Source organism: Ictidomys tridecemlineatus, chromosome 16 (genome assembly GCF_052094955.1).
Source record: "Ictidomys tridecemlineatus isolate mIctTri1 chromosome 16, mIctTri1.hap1, whole genome shotgun sequence".
NCBI classification, from domain to species: Eukaryota; Metazoa; Chordata; class Mammalia; order Rodentia; family Sciuridae; genus Ictidomys; species Ictidomys tridecemlineatus.
Window position 1 is genome coordinate 35395026 of NC_135492.1, and position 24436 is coordinate 35419461.

Here is a 24436-nt window from a genome sequence, read left to right on the forward strand (position 1 = left end):
CATGGGTGTATTTGTTTTAATAAGTTAAATTAAATTACATAAATAGCAAAATCACTGTTTTCTAATGTAACAGAATTTAAAAATTGAATTTTTTTTTGTAATTTCATTGAAACTCTGAAAAGCCAACCTAGAGGAACATGAATTGCTGCAAATATCATTTGCCTAGAGAGTAGATAATTGCAAATTGATTCAAGATCAAACTAATAAAATAAAACAACAAGATCAAGAAACACACACACAAAAAATTTTTTTGTGTACATTGTTCATCTTGATTTTTCACAAACTGTTATGTCCAACATTTAAAAATTAGAGCAGTAACTTGGTGATCTTATTATATGCAATTAATACTCAGGCTTATTTAAGAATGAATACTTTTACAGAGCTGCTTATGTAATCTCCAATTCTTTCCAGTTATGCTTCATAATTTTATAAGTTATTTCAATTGCATTGTAGGTGTGATATCGCCAGTTATAGTTGATGAGTTCTGCTTCCCCACATGTTGAAGTTTTAATATTAGAGAAACATGCAGAGGCAAGCATATGAATCAGGATTTATATAAAAAGGGGTAACATAGACTTCTCCCACGAGGAAGAAGGTGGCCATAGCTGGTATCATGATATCCCAAGAATCGAGGTGTTCTGTCCTTTTTATATATCCTAGGCTTCCTTTGTTCTCCTGCTTTCCCCCTTTATCTTTCTTCTTTCTGCTTACTTGACAAGGTGCAGGAATGCTCAGTTGGATGCCCAAAGGTGGGAAACAAGTGGGCAAGTGTAGTTCTGAAGGGGGAAGAGCAGGACAAGTAACCAAGGTTACTTAACAAACTTATAGCTCCCTGTAGGGAGGGGATATTCCTGGCATCAGGATGGAGCAGGGGCAGGTTTTTGATAAGATTCCTCAGGGGACAAGTCCCCAACTTCCCAGACTCACTCAAAGTTGGCTTGTTAAATGACCTAACTTGATTTACCTATCCACACTGACTGCTTGTCTAATTTTGACATCAGGTGCATATGCCTATAAAAACATGTTTTTGACATGCTGTAAATAGGTCTTAAAATATGAAACAGGAAACTACCAGTGATGTAGAAAGCAATATTAACAAAATGCATAAATGTTTATAAAAGTTAAAGTTAGAAGCTGATGTGTAGCTCTGTGGTAGCCCTGGGTCCAATCCCCTGAAAGAAAATATGAGAAATTATAAAATGTGCAGTGCTAATGAAATTTGGCTTCAAAATTGCTGAAGTCAGTAACAGAAACTTGAAATCTAGAGGCTAATATCCATATTTTTTTTTTAGTCCACCAGTTCAAGCTTAGTTTTCAGTCAGAGTTTGCAAGACCTAATGGTGATATCTTTATCTTCATAGGATTTGGATTTTTATTTTCATAAAATACCATAGTAGGGGCATACTATCAGGCAGAACTTTCAGACAGAAAATAGATGCAAGTATACAAACAGCCCAATTGGTTACAAAGTCAGCTATCAGGTTGCAGATGGTGTTTGTCTTTTTTTTTTTTTTTGTCTCCCTGATGTTATTGGCTGGAACTTTCTGATAGTTAGGAGCATTCTTCTAGCTTGAATTTCAGTCTTCTAGATAGTAAACTAGATTACAAATGGTGGTTAATTTCAAAGTAACCCTGAGGGAAGGAGAGACAGAGTAGGAGCAGGGGTGCACAAAGAAGTGGAACAATGCTAAGCTCTTATGGAGTTGTAAACAACCCAGGATTTTTTGCTAAAGGGAGTAAGAGCCTGTACAGGAGCTTCCAGTCAAGTGGCATAAAGGCCCATGGGTATGCAAAAAATCATCCCACTAGAAAATGAGAGGGTGTGTGCACCTGACTTCATCACACACCTCAGCCACAGCTAAAACTTGCAGATTCTTTGTGAGACAAGACTCAGCAACAGCTCTATTGCTAGTTAAGCATCATGTGAGAGAAGTCACCATCATTTTTCTGAGGCTGTGGTCACTCCTCCAGGTTTGGCCAGGTTTAAATGTTTGTTCACTCTCTCAGGAGCTTAGGGATCAGGTGGTTCTCCATATTTGCAGGTGTTACACTCTCATATTCAATTAAACTTAGCTGCAACATATTATAAAATGTACTAATAAATGTAAATTTGTTCTTGTCATTACTGCTTAACTTATTACATGTTGTTTATGTTGTACTGAGTATTTTATGTAATCTACATATGTTTTAATGTATTCAGGAGGATATACAAAGAGTACATGCAACTAGTATGACATTTCATATGAAGGACTTAAGCATCCCTGGGGCTTTGATATCAATGGGGATTCTGGAACCCATTCAAGCTGGAAGTTAAAAGCCAGATTTCTGGTGATGCTGACCCTCTGCAAAAGGTTAGGTGAACTCTGCTTCCAGCAATACCTTCTAAGTCTGGCCCTTGTATTCTCATTGGCAAAGAGGAAATAATACAAGCTAGTGAGTTTAAACTGTTTCAGAGATTTAATCTTAATCATTCTAGTTAGCAAGTTGGATATTAAGAGCATTAATAGTAGTTTCATTTGGTAAATTATAATTATGTAATTTCATTTTACAATTAAATTCAAATTATTATAAATATATTATTTTTATAAAAAATAAATGAAATACTGAAAAACAATTTGCATTGACAAGTCATTAGAAAACATGAAGAATTGTAAAAAACAACAACAACAACAACAACAAAAATCTTCCAGTATACGTCAAAATCCAGAAAAAGCTGAGTTGAGGCTGATTGATCTTCTAGGACACTTTTGTCACAAGAGGAGGTGGGGAATGGCTTCATAATTAGGCCAATTACACAGTTACATAGAAGTCCAAAAAATAAAATGGTAGAGATTGACATACAAAATAAAAGGAAGAGGTGAGGGCTACACAGGGTATGATATAAGGTGATGGAGAGCAAAACAGAAGATGAAGGCAAAAAAAAAATGGTTGAGGGAAACACAAAAGGAGATGAGGAGCACTGCATAGAATATGTGATTATATGACACATGAGTACACTGGAGGCCATGAGAGAAGAGGAGGGGGGGTTTGGAGGAGGTGGTGTAGTGGAGGAATACACAGGGGCTGTGAGAGGACATACTGGAGGGCTAACCAGGAAGACAAAGAGGAGGTAGGGGAGGGATTTCAGCACCCTTGGGAAGAGGTGGTGTAGGCAGAATTACTAGGCCAAAGAGAAAAAGATGGGAGAATACATTAATTTTTTATAAAAATTTAAAGAAAATAGTGAAAAATAAATTTTCCTTGTCATTACTCTTTAACCTGTTACATGTTGTTATGATCTACTGGGTATTTTATGTAATCTAACCAGGATTACACAGAGGGAAAGAAGGTGGGGGAGATCTTTCTAGGGCCCATGAGTTGTGGTAGTGCTAAACAGGAAGAGGTAGAAGAAGTGGTCTAGGGATACATGGGAGATGACAGTATCCATGAAGAGCTATGCTGGAAGATGTGAGAAGAGGTGGTAAAGGGGTTAACTGGGGCTGTGAGACAAGAAAGGGTAGGGCATGCCATATACGTGAGGCAGTGGTTGTATAATCCACAGTAGAGAATGAAGAGAGGTTGTGGAGCTTACACTGACAGAGATAATAGGAGGTGGTATAGGGCTACACAGATGAGAAGAAATCATAAAGGAATGAAAGGAAAAGATGAGAGGAAATGATGGAGGTCTGCACAAGGGATGAGAAGAGTTGGTAGAGAGTTATACAGAGTGGGGAAGGAGAAGGATGTTGATGCATAAACAAGAAGCAGAGAGAGGCAGTGGTGGAGGGCTACACAGTAGCCTCTAAGAGATTGTGTTTGAGGGTTACACAGGTTGATGTGTAGGAGGTTGAGCAGAGATATACAGGAGATGAGAGCAGTTGGTATAGGAAGACACAGAAGTTGAAAGGTGGATGGCTGCAGAGAATAGGAAAAGAAATGAGGTTAGAGTGCTACTGTTGAACACACGATGCAAAGAAAAGACCACTGATGCCAATTTTAAACCAAATTAAAGCTCATCGTTTTCTGGATCCTGCCCAAGAAATATCACAGGGAGGCCTTAGGAAATTCATGCAATGAAGCTGAAACATTTTATTGATAACAATTTTATCCAGACCAGGTGTATTGTAGCAGATGACCTCCTAGGTGTGTCTCTGTTCACCTTGGTGAACATTGGGGCCAGGGATGGGGTGGGGAATAAAGACTAGGGCTAAGAGGCAGTGCCCTTGATGCAAGCAGGGAGAGGGCCTGGGGGGTTGTCATGGAGGGCACTGGTATGGACACCAGAGGAGCCCAGATTCCAATGTTGTCTCTTGCCACTTCCTAGCTTTGTGACTTGGAGACCATTGCTTAATCTTGCCACTCCAATTTCTCCTCTGTAAAATAGGGAGGATGGTAATACCTTCTTAGGGCAGTTGTGAGGATCCTTGGGTGTCTAAAGACTTCAGCTGATATGATTACTATTTTTACTACTTTTACTGTGTTCCAAGCTGGGGCTGAGGCTCCCAGGTCAAGAGCCTAGACAGGCAAATGCGCACAAACACCTGGAGGCCATGTGAGACCGAGGAGCTGCCTACCACCTGGGTTTTAATCCTTTATGGGGTGGGCAGAGTGGATTCAGGGGCGCTGCTGTGGATAGGAGGTCAGAAGAACAGCTAGTCCTGACCATCAGGCGCCATTGGCACTTTAAAGGGGAGGGGCCAAGTTAGTTCCAGGCCGGGTTTGCTCAGCGGTGAGGGCGGGGTAGTGAGGAGAGGACCAAAGTCTCGCGAGATCTCACTGCGTTGGCGGTCGTGGCGGCGGAGGAGGATTCATGAGAGGTGAGCAGCGGGCTGGTAGGTGGCGTGGTGGCCCTTGGGGGCTGAGGAGGGTGAGAGCAGCAGAGACCAAGGCCCCTGGCGAGGGGGACCGGTTGGGCAGGCGGGTGACCAGCATCTTTGGAGGCAGTCCCCCACGCCCCGTGGCTGCAGCGGCCGCCTGGTCTGCGCCATCCCAGACCTGTGGAGGTGGGGCAGCTGGGCCAGAGGCCAGTCCCCCTGCCCAGTCAGACCTCAGGATTGGTGCAACCCCGGTCCCACGTCAGTCTCCCAGGGTGGCTTGGTAGGCAATGCTGGCCATGGCAGCTCCACTTTGCTGTGTGCCAGGCACTTGTGCACTTCCATGCTCTGGCTGCCCAGAGAGGTGCAGCACCCTGCCCAAAGTTGCACTGCTGGGATGTGGTGGGATGGGGCTTCCAACACCCATGCAGGCTTGTGCCCTTTCCTTGTATCAGGCTTTACTCCCAGCAGTGCTTGCAGCTGGTTCCCTGGGCTCCTGGTGGGGCTTCAGAGCGTGTGTCTGGGACCTACTCTGAAATTGGATGCAGCAATGGTATGTGAGTTTGTTGGGACAGGATTTTCCCTGCCTTTTGTCTGATTCCCAGAAGGTCTTCCACCCCTAAACTATCGTTTTGCCCTGTGTGAGAGAGCAGAGGTGGGATTAGAGTGACCTTTGTGTGCTAGGGGTGGGGTCAGTAGCCCAATGAAAGTGGAACACTGGAGCCCAAGGCTTGCCTCAGGCAAAGGAATCTTTGATTCCCTTTGAAGCAAGTAATTCTAGTCTGGTACAGGTTGTTGTCAACCACAAAATCAAGGCTCCTCTCCTTGGTGTTGAACGTTTAAGGAGCCTACTTTGCTACTGAGCAGTGAGGTTTTTAAATAACAGAACCTGCCTACACACATAAGTGAAAGTGGGTATGATACTTTCAGTTACATGTAGAAGAGAAATAAAGGGAGATCATATGCAGTGCTGTCTCACTTATAACCAGAAATTTCAGCTGTGGTGGAAGACAGCATGCATTCAAGTGCTTGAAACTGCTGCTAATGAAGAAGTTTGAGTTGGTTAAAAAAAGTATTAGGATCTAGAAAAATCAAAGAGGGAGATGAAGATGGAAACTAGGGAGAAAACATTTAACATTGGGATAATCTTATTTAAGCTAATAAAAAGCAGAGGCTAGATTGAAGTAGGGATGACATGCCAAGGTCAGTTACAGGCTGCCTCAGTCTATCCACAGGTCATACTATGGCCCTTGCATGGATCCTATTTCCCACCATGTTGCAACACATCCTTTGTGTCTTGTGCTTTGAGGTACTGCTACTTGAAGGAACAGTAATGAATTCAGTTGTTAGTAATAACAGTAAATATTAACAAGATTGAAATTTTTGGATTCATTAGGGTGCAACTTATTTGCCATCTCCTACTGTTAGCATATATACTAGTCTATGTATACTTGTTATAATTTTAAATTTATGTTGAGTTAATGTGTAGTGTGAAGAAATGAACACTAATTTTCAATTTCCTTATTCTCCTGAAGCATCGCTTATTAGTTTGTCTTACATAATTTGAGGCAATCTGTGGGGTTTCTTATGAAAACTTTTAAATATTGTGTCTTAAAGAAATGCTCATTTAAAGTGGGCTTGATTAAACCATTTTAAAGATCAAAATTCTTGTGACCAGGATTAATCTTGATGATGCAGATCCATCCTACCCAAAGATTGTGTGAAGCCCAGATCCTGGCCCCCAAACACTAGATTCCCCAGGGTGTCCCCCAAACTCTTTGATAATTTTTTTTCTGGGAAAATTATCATTTTTTCTGAAGTGTCTAACATATAACAAAGACATGGTCTTGGTTTGTGACACTTTTGTCAATTATTCTAGAATCGTGGGAGGCAAGGTTATTTCCTGTCATAAAATTTTGTCTGTATTTGATGAGAATTCACATTAGAAATGTTGACAACTAAACTCTAGAACAATTTTATCAGTTTGATGTGAGAAAAGAGTTGGGAAGTGACAGCACTGTGTATGATAGCAGGTCTGAGTTTAGTAGAATATACATTTTTGTCATCACTTAGGGGCTGGGTTACTTATAGAGTTTGGATTGAACCCATAGGCAATCTACGACTGAATTCCAGCCCTTTTCCCCCTTTTTGAAATGGGATCTTCTGAAGCTATTGAAGCAGTCTCAAACTTGGGATCCTTCTGCTTCAGCCTCCCAGATTTTTGGGATTACAAGCAAGCAGCAACATGCCCAGCTGTAATCACTTTTAAAATAACCCTTTCTACTTACTGGTGTTCATATTAGCAAATTTGGGAAATGTAGATAAATGTAGATATACCAGTCTTCGTGGTATGACTCATTACAAATTATCTTTTCATTTGAAACACTGCTAGTTATGATAGAGAAAAATTAAAGTTTAGCTTAAACTAGCTAAAGTGTAACAAAAATTTCTTCAACTTGATTAAGTCTAAAAAGGATATATATTTTGATTTTTAAAAAAATCTTGTAAGGTGTCTTTTGCTTATTACTATTGAAACGTGCTATGAAAACAAATATTTAAGTAAAGACTTCTTGGAAAAGGATATATTTTCAATTGTCTAGAGATATATTGAATCTCTTTAACATGAAAAGTTAGCCAAGTTGAAAATAATTTATTTTTATTATTTTGAGGAAGTAAAATGTTCCAGAGTAAAAGAAGTCAGTAATGTTAAAAATACTGTTAAAAATCATTCCTTTTTTTCATATTCACATGTTACTACATAAACTAAATAAATAACAAATTACAATGATTTTGAAAATGTTTCAGTTTCTAAGCATAGTGGATGTGTTTTCAATGGACAAAACATGCGTGACTTTATGGTGTTTTACATGTGAGAGACATAAGAGTTAGCTAGGAGGAAATCAAATAATTTACCCTACAATTCTGTGGTTTATAATTAAGGCATTTTATTGATTTTTAAGATGCCCATCTGAGATTGATGGAATCTTAAAATTGGCATGGTTTAACCACATGGCAGTTTTTCTTCTGAGTGGTACATAGAATAAGAATGTTCTAGTGTCTTAAAGGTGATGGCATCTCAGAGGCAATGAAATAGGAAATATATAAAAATGTCAATTTATTGGTTAATTTTAGCACCAAAAACTATTCAATGGTGACTTGCAAAATGAAGATACACATTTCTTTATCCTTCTTTTTTTGAGGGGGAGGTGGTGAGTACCAGGGATTGAACTCAGGGGCATAGAGCCACATCCCCAGCCCTATTTTATATTTTGTTTAGAGATAGGGTCTCACTGAGTTACTTAGTGCCTCACTGATGCTGAGGCTGGCTTTGAATTTGAGATCCTCTTTTCTCAGCCTCCAGAGATGCTGAGATTATAGGCATGTGCCACTACATTTGACTTCTAAATACTTCTGTCTAAACTAGAATTCTTTATTTAGATGATTCCTATAGAAATCTTTGTCCTCATGTAAAACAAATGGAAGACCAGTGTTCATAAACATGAGTACCTTTTATTTTGAAAAGTGTTTGAGGGAAACAAACTTCTTGGTGCTTTTTCATGGAGAGCACATGGTGGGCAGTTAATTCATTTGAGGTAAAGTTGCTCAGAAAACACAAGCAGAATTTATGAAATATGGATTATTTTTGTTTCTTTCTCCTATTTCTGAAAGCTTGTAGGTTCACTTATATTTTTTAAGACATCCTTAAGTTGGATTTTGATGATTCATAGTTGCTATTGATTTTATAAGAATGTATTTGAAAACATTTATTCTCTGAGTACATAGTTTATGTGGGAAAGTAGCTCCATGATATATATTGGCTAGGAAGCCTGTAACAGGACTTTTTTCATTTGATACTGAGGACAGATTTCATAGGAAACTCAACCATATGAAGGTTACATACCTTTTTCCCTAGAAGAACTTCAGCTTTGCTTATCCAAGTGTGGTCTGAGGTCCTGGAGCTTGTTTGAAATGCAGACTGGTGCTGTTATGAACCTGTGAGAAGCACCAGACAACATATGTGACTCTCATGCTTGAGGGTATTACCAGCATTGCTGGACTAGTACAAAGTTTCTGATTCAGTTGTCTGGGTGTGAGCCTGAAAATTTTAATTTTAACAAGTTATCACATGATGCTGATGCTACTGGTACAGGAACGATACATGAAGAACCATTATACTAGAGGGCCCTCATTATACATTTCTCTCCTCTTTCCTAATTTCTTACTCCTTCAAATAGCTTTTTAAAAACAGATTATCATATCCTTTAATTTGATTGAAAGGGGGAAAAACATTTTTTGTGATGACCATACCAAGATTACTTTTCAGCATCTAATTTCGGGACAGAAAATCTCTTTAAAGCTTGGCTTTAAGTCTTATTTATAGGTGTCTCTTTATCTTCTTTCTGTAAGTATTCTTTTTAATGTTTAAAAATTCTTTTAATATAAATAACATATTTTTATGGTTCAAAAGTTAAAATGACACAGGCATGCTTGGGAAAATCTGATTTCAAACAGCTTCCACCCCCCCTTCACTCCTCTTTCTTAGACAACCTCTTTTAATTTATTTCTCATAGATGTCAATTGTTTCCTTTTATCGTAGGAGAAATGCCAGTATACTATATTCTTTTTATATAAAATGTAGCATACTATGTAACTAATTCTGTTCCATGGCTTTTTCTTTATATGCTCTTGAGATATTTTTCTTTTAATATTTATTTAGAAAGAATATAATATTTGTTTATAGAAAACACTTTTTAACAATAGCTTTGTTTAAACAGCATCTATTAAGTACATTGTTTATTTCACCAGCCCCCTTGGTGGGTATTTTGGTCATCTCTATGTTTATCACAGACCATACTGTGGTGAAATAGCTTGTATACATATCATTTTATACATGTGCAGGTACATTTGTGGGATACATTCCTAGAAGTGGGATCACTACACCAGTGGGCATTGCATTTATACTTTTGTTAAATATTTTCTTTTTTAAGTATTGCACCATTTTGAACTCCCACAAGAACAGTTTCTCCTGTTATCCATGGAGTATTGGTTGTTTGTGGATACGTAAATTCAAGGATGATTGAGTCTCTTTTATAAAAAGGCTTAGTATTTGCATGTAACTTATGCACATCCTCTACATACTTTTAAATTATCTTTAGATTTCATAGAATACCTAATACAATGTAAATGACTTGTAAATAGTTGTTATTGTTTAGGGCCTAATGACAAGGAAAAAAGTTGGTGTGTGTTCAGTATGACAATTTTTTAAAAAATATTTTCACCTATGATTGTCGAATCCAGTCTGGATACCACAGATACAAGAGGGCAGATTGCAGTGTATGAGAGAGTTCCTATTTTTCTGGCACCTTTCCAATGTACTATGTTTACAACCCTTGAATTTGTTAACAGTTTGATAGATGAGAATTATCAATACAGAGTAGTTTTAATGTGCATTGCTATCATTATTAATAAGGCTGAGCATTAAAAACTAATTGTATTTCTTTTTTCTGTGAATTCTCTGTTCATGTGTTTTGCACATTTTTGTTTTGGATTCTTTTTTTCCCTTCTCAATTTCTAGAAATTTATAATTTGGAGAGATTAGTCTTGTGTGATATAAATTGTAGTTTTCCCCAGATTTTCACTTATTTCATTTACATTCACATATTTTAGTATACAGAAGTCTTACATTTTTTTCTTTGAATTTCACAGTGTATATTACTTATTATGGTATCTAGATTTAAGTCACTGAAACTCTTTCAAGATTTTTAGAATTTGCCCATGGTTTCTTTTAGTATTTTTATGGCATCATTTTTACATTTAAATGTTCAAACCAGGATTTATTCTGGTGTTCAGAATGATGTGTAGGTTCAACTTAATTTTTTTGTGTGTGTGCCCATTATTTTCATCTGTTGGTTTTAGAGCCCTTATTTGAACACTCTTATTGTATTTTTAACTTTTGGATGTCCTGAAGTGTCTCTGGGTTTGTATGCTATTAGTCTTTTTCTTCATGTGCCAGTATCACATTACTGGTTTTATAAAAGTTTTAATAAAAAACTAACTAGTTTTTCCTTCTTGCTTTTCAGAAAGGAAACAAAAAGTCTTGTCTTCAAGTCCCTCCTGTTTATTTCTCTCTTGTGTGCACCCTAATAACAGTGCTACCCAGCATTTCCCAAAAGCCCCATGTGTCCTATGATGCCATCCTTTCCACCCAGAATCTTCCACACCGAATTCTGCCACTTAAGATATGTTATACTTCCAGCCAAGTAAAAACCAGTGTCTGTCACTTCAAGCAGCTTTCCTATCTTGTGGTGTGAGCCTTGGTAGATAGGACACTCCTTGGGAGAAACTGTTGTCTGTTCTGTAAAGGAGAGAATGCCAGAACCCAGCAAAATACCCGACAATGTTCACATTGAGATGTTTGTTAAATGAACAAATGAAGAATTCACTTTGGACTTTTCGCCTTACATGTCTGGGTAGCTCCTCTCACCCATTACACTTTAGTCTTTGTAGAATACAAAGACTATGCCTCTTTTCAATAAGAGTTATAAGAAATACAATAAATAATAGGGGTGGATGTGGTGAGTGGCAGATTTTTTAATTATGTGAGAGGCTATAATGTTAAAACATTGAAAGTTTGTTCTAAGAATTATTTTAGAGCCTCTGATGTGGATTATCCCTCATATTCCTTAGAAATCTTCCTTATGGGCATTGCTATTATACATATAAGGAACAGACTCAAAGAGGGGGGCTGACATGACTTGCCCTTGGTCACAGGCAAGTGGGAGAGGCAGGTTCCAGGTGCAGGAGATGAGCGTGCCATGGTGCCCCAGACATATGCACTGAATGCAATCATTTACATAGGTTAGATTTGTAATAGTGCCCAACTTTACTTCCCAATTGTCCTATTCTGTTAACTTCTGTTTTGTTCTGATTGATCTCACATGTTCACATTCTCCAGGAGGATTTCTCTAACTGCCTTGGATGCTGGCATGTGTTTGATAGAAAATAATCTTTACTTTTCTATTTTCAGGTTCCTAATGAAGGTGATAAGAAAAAATGTAAGGCCGGAAAACAACTAAATATTTTTAATGTGGTAAGTATTTTATGATTTTACATTTAAAAAATTCTTTAATTATTATTTGTCTAGTGTGGTTCGTTAAGGTGTAAAAGGGATATTGTTTTAGGAGTGTTTGAAATTATAGAACCTATGGGTGGTAAGGTGAATGCCAGGAATATGGGCTGTTTGAATAATGATGTTTGCCTTTCTCTATCTCTTTGACTCTAATATTTTAATTTCTATTATCTTGTCATTTTAAAGTGTGGTTTTGAGAAGGAGATCCTGTATTACATCTACTTGCAACATTCAATGAATTCTTTTCTTTTAACTAGGAAGTTGAAAGTATTTGAAGTAATTTTGGTGATATAGAGGCACTTCTTTATCTTAAAAGTTTGTTGTGATTTTTTATTATAATAATTAGAAAAATTTCTGCCCATATGAAACAACATAATGACAAAAGTAAGTCCTCATCTCCTACACAAAGAAATGGCCACCATTAACACACTTTTGTAAACTTATTGATGTATATGAGAGTATATATAGGACTTTAAATAAAATTCAGTCTCTCTCTCTATATATATGAAGCTATGTGGTCATTTTTAATGTGTTTTATATATCTCTATTTGTGAGTTGAAACTGATGTGCATAATCATCTGTGATCATTTTACTGGCTGCCTCTTTATTTTTTTATTTTTTTTAGTTGTCAATTGATCTTCATTTACATATATAGTGCTGAGAATTAAACCCTGTGCTTCACACATGCCAGGAAAGTCCCCTACCACTGAGCTACAACCCTAGCTCTGGCTGTCCATCATTTAGAGGCATCATACTTTATGTATCTACTCCTTTGATAACCATTTAGATTGTTACTTGTTTTTCTTTCTTGTGAGTAATGGTATGTTGATGACAGTATACTTATTCATTTATCTTCTTAGAGGTATAACTGCCAGGTCAAACATTATACATTTTAAATATTGATAAATATGGCTAAGCTTTTATCTGTAAAAACTATTCCCCCTCAATTTTCATGAGAATACTATTTTCAAAACCCTTGCTCATACCAAGTTTTATTAATCTTTTTAATCTTTGCTAATCCAATAGGGAAAAAAAGAGCATTTTTGAAGTAACATGTTTTTTATTGGTACTGGAGTTTGAACCCAGTGGCACTTCACCAGTAAACTAGATCCCCAGAACCTTTTGTTTTATTTTATTTTGAAACAGGGCCTTGCTAAGTTGCTGAGGCTGTCATTGAACTTTTGATCCTCCTGCCTCAGTTTCTTGAGTTGTTGGGATTACAGGTGTGTTCCACTGTACCCAACTATTGAAGAAAACATTGTATTATTCAAAGACTTCTTTTATTCAATATTCTTATTAACATAAAGAATTCTAATCCTTAAGAACATACTTGTGATTCTTATTTGTGATATATTCTTAGGTATTAAATGTAATGAAAATATTTAAACATATTGAGTTGTTTTTAGGTCTTTTGCCTTGATTTTAACTTATTATTAATATTTGAAAACTTGATGGTTGGGGATGTGGCTCAAGTCATAGCACACAAGCCTGGCATGTATGAAGCACTGGGTTTGATCCTCAGCACCACATAAAAATAAAATAAAGGTATTGTGTCCACCTTAATTCTTTATCCTTTATTTCTCCTGTTACCTTCATTTGTTAAAATTTTTTATACTACATTTAAATAGATATTAAGACATAATTACATGGCTGGGATTTTGGCTCAGTGCTTGGCATGTGTGAGGCACTGTGTTAGATCCTCAGCACCACAATCAATCAATCAATCAATCAATCAATAAAGCTTTTATGTCCATCTACAACTACCAAAAAAAGACTTTATTACATGTTAAATGGGTTGAATTTTGTGCATTTGGAACAGTTTCTTCCTATATTAGGCATAAAGCTTAGTTTAGACTGGCATAGTAAGTGATCATTTAATTGGAAATTTGGGTAGACAGAGAAGTTCGGTCTTCCTGTGCACAATTTAAGACTTTGTACCCTTTGAGATGGAACAGCTATGCAGTCAGGGTGGTAGTACTGAGCTGCATTTGGAGGAGAGATGCCAAGTGCTGATGTACAGTGTAGATGAGAGCTGCTCAGGGTTTCCTTCTGTAAACACTGCAACTGACCAGGTCTCCCCCAGGGGCACTGTTAACTCAAAGTCTTATGGGTGGAGTTTTAGAAAAGGGAGGAAAGAGCAGTAGCTTTGGGGTACAAGGTCCATAATGAGCTCAGAGTTTAGTGAAACTCTTTGGGGATATTTCAAAGTTCTTAGAAATTCCCATCCCTCTGAGGAATTTCCTCTCTTCTAACACTGAAAGTTTTTTCCAGTGTGTGGCATGATGCAAATTTGTGTGGAGCTATGCAGAGTGAGTCTATTACTACAGAGTCTAGATGGTGTCTTTAAATAGACATCCAGCAATCCAGCATGGGAGTATGGCTGCAAACCACTATCACCTTCCCCACACCTTATCTATAGCAGTGCAATTGAAATTTCACACAAGCTTTTCCTTCTTTGGTTTGTACAGAGAGGACACCTTGGTGAAGCTTCTGTTTGTGTATGTTAAACCCCATGTGTTTTGTTTTAGATATATTTCAGTCTTTTCTTTTTTTTTAAGAGAGAGTGAGAGAGAGAGGGGGACAGAGAGAGAGAGAGAGAATTTTAATATTTATTTATTTTTTCTTAGTTCTTGGCGGACACAACATCTTTGTTGGTATGTGGTGCTGAGGATCGAACCCGGGCCGCACGCATGCCAGGCAAGCACGCTTCCGCTTGAGCCACATCCTCAGCCCTCAGTCTTTTCTAATATAAGAAAGTTTTTCAGTATGAACATTCTAGCAGCCATCACTCAAACATTAACTGCTGTCAATGGGAAAGGATATGTTCCCACATCTTCTCTTGGTGCTTGAAACCATCCCACTTCATTTTTCTTTTACTTTAAGAGCAGATAACAGACACTTGGGAATTATAATCAGAATGTATCATTTTTTATGGAAAGTTTACCAATTATTACACTGCAAAATAGTCATTTCATTGTAATAGAGAGTGTTTCTCTCCATGTCTCTCTTTCTCTTTCTCTCTCAGTTCAGCGCTCTGAAAATACCTCTTAGGTGAATGAATGCTTTGTGTCATGCCCTGATTTAATATGTTTAAAAGAGATCTTATTGATAGGGTTTTCAAAAACCTATGTGGGAGGTGGATGAAGGAGAAAGATTATTCATTCAATGTGAAATCTTCATAGATCTTTAGATGTCCACAAGTTAGAAGGATGGCCAATGTTAATCATCCATCCCTACTCTGATATAAGTTCTGAAATGAGTATTTGCTGTGAAGAGTTGTAAACAGTGAGGATTTTTGTGGTGGGCTGTGGATTGAGCATTGCACTGTGCTCTTTGTGTGCATTACTTCATTTTGTTCTCAATACAGCAAGGACTCAGTAAAATTGTGAAGTTTGTCCTTGGGCATGTAGCAAGCATGTTTTAAAAAAATGAAAACAAACAAACAAAAAACTGTCACTTGAATTCAGTTCTCTCTATCTCTAAGATCAAGTGCTTTCTTATGGATACAGAAAGGGGTATTGGTAGAAGCTTAGAGAATTATATGCGACTTCAGAGGCTGAAAGAGGAAGATAGATAGTATAAGGCCATCTTCAGCAACTTAGTGAGACTCTGTATTAAAATAAAAAGGTCTGGGGATGTAGCCCAGAGGTTGTACATCTCTGTGTGGTTCAATCCTCAGTTCCACAAAAAAAAAAAAAAAAAAGAAAAAAAAGGAGAAAGTTGTTTGAATGTTTCCATGGTTGTAGTCTAGATAATGGAAGTGTTGAAAAGACTGACAATAACTTTATTCTGTCATCACCACTGCCATTATTAATACTATCCTCTTGGGATGAGGATGTGGCTCAAGCGGTGTCGCGCTCGCCTGGCGTGCGTGCGGCCCGGGTTCGATCCTCAGTGCCACATACCAACAAAAGATGTTGTGTCCGCCGAGAACTAAAAAATGAAAAAAATTCTCTCTCTCTCCTCTCTCACTCTCTCTTAAAAAAATACTATCCTCTTTATTTTTAATGTTCTTCAGCATCAACTAATGAAGTCTAGGAGCATGCCAGGGTGTCTGGCTCATAGGCTTGTATAATTTAGCAGCACTCCAAAATGAAAAGTTCATGCTGCCAAGTACAAACAGATGTTCTGTGGATTGTTAATTTGGTTATAGGAGAGAATGCTTGTTTTTCCTTTCTATGTGCTAATAAAGAATCTGGAAGATTTTCTTATAAATGTAATGGATTTTGACTTGTTTAAATCGATGTAATTGAAAAGAAGTGGGCATTCCTAATAAACATTTTTTTTCTTTTGTAGTGTTTGGTTAGTTTCATTCTGTAACCTGCCAGCTAATTGTGAATTGCATGCTCATTTGTTCTTTGCTCTTTTTACTTTGGATCTGGTTTTATGGTTGGTTTCAATAGGAATTTATTGGTAGGAACATAGATTATTTCCCAATTTGAACACATTGTGTGTTTTTATGATAGAATATTCTGTCACAGGCAGAGTGATTCAACCAGACCCTTATGCAGAGGTGTTACTATATGACTTTGTGCAATCATTTTAAAAAAGAACAGTTTTATTGATATATAATTCACATTGCCATCAAGATCACTCCTGAAAAGTACAATTCACTGAGTTTTAGTATATTCACATGGTTGTGTGCCTATCTTGCTGTCTAATTCTGAAACACTTTTGTCATCTCCAAAGAAGACCCATACCCTTTAGTCATCACTCTCCGCTCACTCTTGCTTCATGTATCTATGAATCTCCTTTTTCTCTTTGTGGATTTACTTGTTCTGGATATGTTATATAAATTTAATCATTCAATATATGGCCCTGTGTGTCTGGCTTCTTAGCCTATTTTTGAGGTAGCCCATATCAGAATTTTATTCCTTTTTTATTGCTAAATAGTGTTCTTTTATATGGATACACTACAGTTTGTTTATCCATTTATCAGTTGTTGGATATTTGGATGACTTACACTTTGTGGTTCTTATGATCATGCCACTGTGAATATTTGTGTTTTTTATTTGACTTATGTTTTATTTGGGTAGATATTTAGGAGTGAAATTAATGGATCATAAGTAACTCTGCCAGACTGTTTTATAAAATGACTCTACCATTTTACATTCCCATCAGCAATGTTTGAAGATTTCATTTCTCCATATTCTTGCCAACAGTTTGCCATGGTATTTTTTTTCATAGTAGTCATCTTAATGGGTATGAAGTGGCATCTCATTGTGGTTTGGACTTGCATTTCCCTGATAACTAATGATATTGAATATCTTCATGTACTTTTTAGCCATTATTTATCTTTGTTAGACAAATGCCTATTCAGATTCTTTGCCCATTTTAAAATTGAGCTGTCTTTTTCTTGATCATTTGTAATAGTTCTTATGTATTCTGGATATACACAAATGTACTCTTATGAGATGTGAGAAGTATAAAATTTTTCTTATTCTATAGTCTTTTCACTTCTTATGAAGCAAATAGATTTTTTGTTGGAGTCCAATTTACCAGTTTTTTTTGACTGCTTATGCAGTTTTCTCTGAAATTTTCTATAAGTTAAAAAAAGACCTTATTTCTCAACATCTGCTATTAAAATTTTTTTCTACAGAAACTATGATCATTTCTTTAAGTACAAAATAGGTTAGAGATATTAGAAAATATTTTGTGTTTTCAAATATTTTCTTCAAATTTAATGGGTGAAGCCCAAGTTTTCAAACCTGATATCCAGTGTACTTTTTTTTTTAATCAGAAAATGTCTTTGAGTGTTCTGCTTAGCTCAGAATGCACATATTATTCTGTAAACATTTATAAATGTCTAATGTATTCTGAAGACTTGACTGGGCTTGGAGATCCAGGGATGCTGGGAACATGGTCTTGTCCTTAAAAAACAAGAGGTCATGTGCCAGGCTACAGATTTCTATGGAGTGTAGCGGCACCAGTGGAGGAAGAGGGGCACTGTCTGGGTGAGAAAGCCTCACAGGGAGTCAGTGCTGGTATTCTGTCTGCAGAGATGTGTGGGTGATCAGAACCTTTAGTTATAGTATACGATTCTTTTTTCAGACACTTGCTGTTGTGTGTGTGTTGTGTACCTTGGTGCCAGTTATATAACAGCAATATTTATGGATATTGATGTAATAAAATGTAAATATCAATATGATGACTTTGATACATAGAAGAAAGCCTGAAGAAAGCCACTTTTCTTTGATTTCTCCAGGTTTTCAAGAATGGGAACTTCCTACTTACTAATTAATTCAGTGTGGGGTGTGTGTGTATCTGAGTTCCAGCCCAAACCCAAGCAGTTCTGGGTAATCAGAGCTAAAATGTGAGTCAAGGAGGAACAGCTATTTGGATGGAGAGAAGGTTGTGTATAGACAGTGGGGTGAGTCCTGTTAAGGAATTTAGATCTTTCTTTAATAATGGAGATCCATTGATGAGTTTGGGCATATGTGGGGAACATGGACTCTCCTGTTAACTGTAACACAGATGATGGTTTTGAGGACTAGAGATAGGAGATTTGTGGGGCTGTTGGACTAGTCCAGATGAGAGCCAATGAGGACCTAAGCTAAGGCACAGATGATAGAGGTGGATACACAGACTGGAAATGTTTAGAAGGTGCAATTTGGGATGCTTTGCTGCAATCAACCATCATTAATTAAAAGGAGGATTATTGAAGAAGGAAGATTTCTGAAGAAGGATTAAAGGAATAAAATGCCACAGAAGCCAGCATGATTTTAGGCCCTTGGGGGTAAAAAGTGACATAGCAGGGGGCCATTTTCAGGCTCTCCCACAAGAGGGATGAAAGAGAGTCTCCTCCCATCTGTGTTTTTTAAAATCCTAAGAGCACTCTTTAAAAAAAAAAAAAAATATATATATATATATATATATATATATATATATATATATATATTATTTTCTTTACTTGTTGATGAACTCTATTTTTTTTTACTTTTATGTGATGCTGAGAATCAAACCCAGTGCCTTATACATGCTAGGCAAGTGCTCTAACACTGAGCCAAAACAACAGCACTCAAGAGCACTCTTAGCTTGGATATTGTGGCCCCTGCTCAGGCAGAAGCTTTGATGGGAGTTCCTGCCATCATCACTAGCATTCCAAGAAGAGGGGAAGGATTGTGGAACAGAACCATCTGTTTCTCTTTGGTAATTCAAGCTGGCTTGGCCAATTGTTGAGATCTGAAGAGGAAAGTTGAGAATAGTTCAAAAGTTTGTGACATGGATAGCCCACGATTACAGCATTTCTGTGCAAGAACAAGGTTCACAAGTGAGTAGACAAGAATGCAGGAAATAAACAGAGTTTACCTTTAGACCAGTTTTGTTTTGGATGTGACTGTCCAGATGTTATGTTTTTGTGACTATTCCCCTCTAGAGACTGGTTGTTTTCTTTGCTATGACTTTCCAGCATGGATTTTTAGAGGTACCCTTTTCAGCTTCTAGAAAAATTAATTCATTTTATACAGTGCAGCTTATTGAGTTTTTTGTTTTCTGCCTTTTTTTGTACTAGGAATTGAGCCCACAGTGCTCAACCACTGAGCCACATCCCCAACTTTCTTTTTTCTTTTCTCTTGAGACAGAGTTTTGTTAAGTTGCTTAGAGCCCCACTAAAGTGCTAAGGCTGTGTTTGAACTTGCAGTCCCCCTGCTTCAGGTTTGCAAGCCATTGGGATTACAGGTGTGTTCCACCAACCTGGTTGAACAATCTTTCTTAATGGACAAAGAACAGTAGATGCGGTTTAACTGGTTCTTGCTCCTATGTTAGTGAAGTGTGAATTTAAATTTCTTTATGCATCTCAAAGAGAACACAATATTGTACAGCAATTCTAAAAGGGTGGAAGTTATGTGGTTTCTGTAAACTACTTTTCTTGATGTTATCCATGAAACATCAGTGTGTTTAGCAGTTAAATAGAAATTTTTGTCAGAGGACAGTGGAAGGCTGGACTGGCACTACACTGTTACACCAACAGCATCATTCAAAAACAAGCATTCTTGGCTGGGGATGTGGCTTCCCTCACATGTGTGAGGCCTTGGGTTTAATACTCAGTTCCACAAACAAATCACTGTTCTATGTTTTCATTAATGAAATACAAAGTCATTTTTGGAGGAATGAAGTATAAATTACTCGTTTATATATCTTATTTGTTATAACATGACATGAATCATTTGCTTATGTGATAAACACTGCTACAGTTAAGATCAGAATTGTCTTGAATATATAATGTAACTTTAAACATGGTCAGGATTAATAATAATAATCCTGGTAAGGCCACTCTATAGATGTCATTTTACTAAGGATCTTGATCTTGCCTAACTTTCCAAGATATAACAATAAAGGTTAGCTGAAAGCCAAAACTCGGAAGATAAATTGTTGCACACACTCAGCTCTGCCACTATGTTTTTTCTCCTCCATGCCACAGCAGATGGTCAGATTAAGGTGAATTCGAGAAAAATAACTGTACTGAGATTAAATTGGGAGTTACTCATGATGGGATGAATCCAATTTCTCTGGCAGGTTTGGTGCAATTTGGAGCCCTCTTGTTAAAAGGTTCAAGATATACTCTGTGTTGTCAGTAATGGGAAGTAGCTCAGTGACCTTGGACAAGTTATTTAAGGTCAGTTACACTCTACCTTTCTAAAATATTCTCCATTGTAGCATTGGATTGAGGATGAGCACAGCTGCTGCATATAAACTGGTAAGCACAGTGCCAAGCACATTACAAATTACAAGTAGATCTTACTCCATGAAACAGTGTTTTTCTTCAAGGTAAAATGCAGCATGAGGGCAGTAATTGACATTGGACGTATCATGAGGAACCACAATTTGGCTCTTAGCTTCAATGGAACTCAAGCTGTAGCAGGTATTATTTCACAATTTTAATTAAAATAAGTATCAGAGGTAAGATGTAAAGCTTCATAATTTTAATTAAAAGTGGTTAAATGTTTTTGCTTTTTTCACCAATTTACCTAAAGCAAACCATTTACATTTGTAAAACTCCAAAAATCAATAATTAGAAGATGCAATAACTGAATACTATGGTTTGTTTCATCTTTGTTTAGTGAATATTGCTTCTCCATGAGGATGAGAATTCTTGAATATTGTGCTTTCAGAACTCATGTTCTGCATTCCATGGTTACTGAACACTTAGGATTAGTAGTGTTTAATGTAGATATGAATTTGGGTATGATGTGTTTAGAACACATGCAGAAGAATCCTGTCAGTCAAAATTTACTAAAAGCTTATTGTTTAGCAAAACTCTATCTTTGAGAACACAAAACATGACAATTCTGAAAAACTTGAAGAAATTTAGAAGAGTGACTTTCTAAGCGAATCAGAAGCACATGCCATCCATAGTTATTGCTAACAATTGATTTTTATAGATTTTTGTGTACCTGGCATGGGTTCTTTGGATTCTTTTTTTAAAATTATTTATTAGTTATAATCAGTTATACATGACAGTAGAAAATGCTTAAATTCATTGTATACAAATGGAGCATATGTAGGGTTCTTTTAGAGAAACAACCTTAAAGGATAGTATCATTTCAAGGGAAAAAGATAGTGGAAGATTTACAAATGGATTCCCTTGCTAAGCTGTAAAATGTCTTGTATATTGTGGCAGAGCTATGGATGATTTTATTTGTGATGTATAATTAAGCTTGTATCTTCTATAAGATATAGTAATTTCCATACTTAGTCCTGCTAACTGAACTCAGTAATGAAGAATATGCTGCTACAGAGTATTATCTTTGATACCAGCTGTTAGAGAATTCACTTAAAACATCCTATTTGTTATTGGTGTTAAAAATCATTTGGGGTCTGTCTTTTCACATCCTTTCATATTTCTAAGCCAGAATGACCTCTTAGAGCTGGCAGACTTCATACTCACTGTGTGAGAAAGTAATTTGTAATCTTTGTTCTGAGTTCACTTAAGATATGAGAAATACTTGTAATTTTGGAATTAAGCTGTTAGGATACAGTTCTTCAGTCATATTATCATTGAAATTTATTATTTTAACCTTTAATTAGGAGAGTCACTGTTCTTGGCTGTCTGTGGCCTGTTTCCATTGCTATTCTTTCATCATGTGATTTAAATGTTTCTAAATCTTACAAATTATTTCAAAAGAAGACATGGAATAACTTTGTAGTTCGGTACTGTCCATTCTGCATGAAATCCAGCCCTTTCAACAGTGGCATACAGAGAGCACATGTGCAGTAAACATTTATTTGAATTAATAAATTGTTTTAGGGCAGCTTGCAAAAGTAATGTTGTCAGTATTCAATCACTGAGCCTTCAGTACTGGTAGTTCAGCTAAACATTCAGACTTCATTTGAAGCCAGTAAACAGACAACTGTGCAATCCAGGGAGACCAATTTGTTAACTTTTCTATCCAATAGTAATTTACTTTTTTTTAAGAGAGAGAGGGGAGAGAGAGAAAGAGAGAGAGAGAGAGAGAGAATTTTTTTTAATATTTTTTTTTTAGTTTTTGGTGGACACAATATCTTTATTTTATTTTTATGTGGTGTTCAGGATTGAACCCAGTGCCTCACGCATGCCAGGCAAGCACGTTACCACTTGAGCCACATCCCCAGCCAGTAATTTACTTCTACAATCATGTTTATGTAGAGTAAATGTCAAAAGAAAAGGTGTATTTGAAGCAGTTACATGAGTAAGTTTGCTACAGTGAAAGATTTTTGGTATGCTGATGGAAAAGGGACAATTTAAAATTTATATTATAAATTCAGGTTGCTCTTTTTAAAGACAGTTTTATTGAAGTCTAATTGACATCCAATAAACTTCGTGTTTAAAGTGTATGATTTAATCAGTTCTGACACATGTGCACACCCAAGAAACCATTATCACAATAAGGAGAATGAACAGATCCATCACCACCCCAAATTTCTTTGTTCTTCTATCCTCAAGGTCCTCTGTCCCTTTCTCCAGGCAACCACCAACCTACTGATCCACTATTACTGTAGGTTAATTTGCTTATTCTAGGGTTTTATGTAAATGGAATTATAAAACATGTGTTCTCTCTCTCTCTCTCTCTCTCTCTCTCTCTCTCTCTCTCTCTCTCTCTCTCTCTCTGCCTCTCTCTGCTCTTTCCCTCAGTGTAATTATTTTGAGATTTGTCTCTGTTTCTGATTATATCAGTAGTTTGTTCCTTTAAGTGCTCAAAGTATTCTATTGCATGGATGTGCCTGTTCACCACTGACAGACATTTGGGTGTTTCCAGCATTTGGCTCTTAGAACTAAAACCCATCTGAACAACTGTATTACAGATCTTTGTGTGGACTTAGGCTTTCTTTTCTCTTTGTTAAATACCCAGAAGTGAAATGAGTAGATCATGTGCTAGGTGTATTTTTAATTTTTTAAACTGCCAAACTATATTCCAAGTTATTGTTTCCTTTTACATTCCTAACAGCAGTGAATGAGGAATCAGTTGCTCCAAGTCTCTATCTTAAATATTACAGTGGTAGTCTTTTTAAATTTTAGTCCTTTAAAAAATACATAGTATTACCTCAATGTGATTTTTAAATTTTTTTTTAGTTGGATATATACACAATGCCTTTATTTTATTTATTTATATTTATACAGTTCTAAGGATTGAACCCAGTTACTTATATGTGCCAGGCAAGTGCTATGCCACTGAGTCACAACCCCAGCCTCTCATTGTGATTTTAATTTGCATTTTCCTATTGGCTGATTATGATGTTGAGCATATTTTCATGTGCTTATTTGCCATTCCTTGGTAAAGTATTAAATCTTGTATGTTATTATTTATTGATGTATTTGTTTTTCTTATTAAGTTTTAAGAGTTCTTTATATATTCTAGATACAAATTCTTTATTAGATTTATGATATTTTGTCCCAGTCTGTCATGTTTTACATTCCACTAGCAGTGTCTCTCAAAGAACAGATGTTCTTAATTTTGATGAAATTCAATTTATGAATTGTTCTTTAATGCACTTTTGGTATCATATCTAACAACTCTTTGCCTAACCCCAAGTCACAGAAGTTAGCTCCTGTTTCCTTGAGGAGGTTTATTGTTTTCGGTTTTACACTTAGGTATATGACCCATTTTGAGTTAATTTCTGTATGTGGTGCAAGGCAGCAGTCAAAATTCATAAGTTTTTGTATATGGGTATTTAGTTCTAGCACCATTTGTTAAAAATGAACATTGTCTCTTTGCTGAATTGCCTTTGTACCATTGCCAAAAATCAGTTTTTTTGTGTACATGGGTCTATTTTGGCCTCTATTTTGTATCATGATCTACTTGTTTATCTTTATATCAGTACCACATTGTCTGAATTACTTTACCTTTGTAATAGTGTTTTATTCCAGATTTTTTCTTTTGCAACGTTTTTTGGACTGCTCTGGGTCCTTTTTATATGCATTGGAAGTTTATAATCAGCTTACCTGTTTATACAAAACAGCCTGCTGGGATTCTGAGATATTGAATCTATGCATCAACTTGGAGAGAACTGACTTCTTAACATCATTGAGTCTTCCAAC

At 36.6% G+C, this 24436-nt stretch overlaps 1 protein-coding gene across 1 annotated transcript in view; it reads left to right on the forward strand.

Annotated features, from left to right (window-relative positions):
- Nucleotides 1-4745: 4745 nt before the first annotated feature.
- The window catches only part of LOC144371530 (uncharacterized), a 79204-nt gene continuing 59513 nt past the window's right edge, over nucleotides 4746-24436 (forward strand). The window contains 2 exon segments of the mRNA XM_078033858.1: nucleotides 4746-4796; nucleotides 11821-11883. Of these exon segments, the coding sequence (XP_077889984.1) occupies nucleotides 11879-11883 (5 nt within the window). The 5' untranslated portion in view covers nucleotides 4746-4796; nucleotides 11821-11878.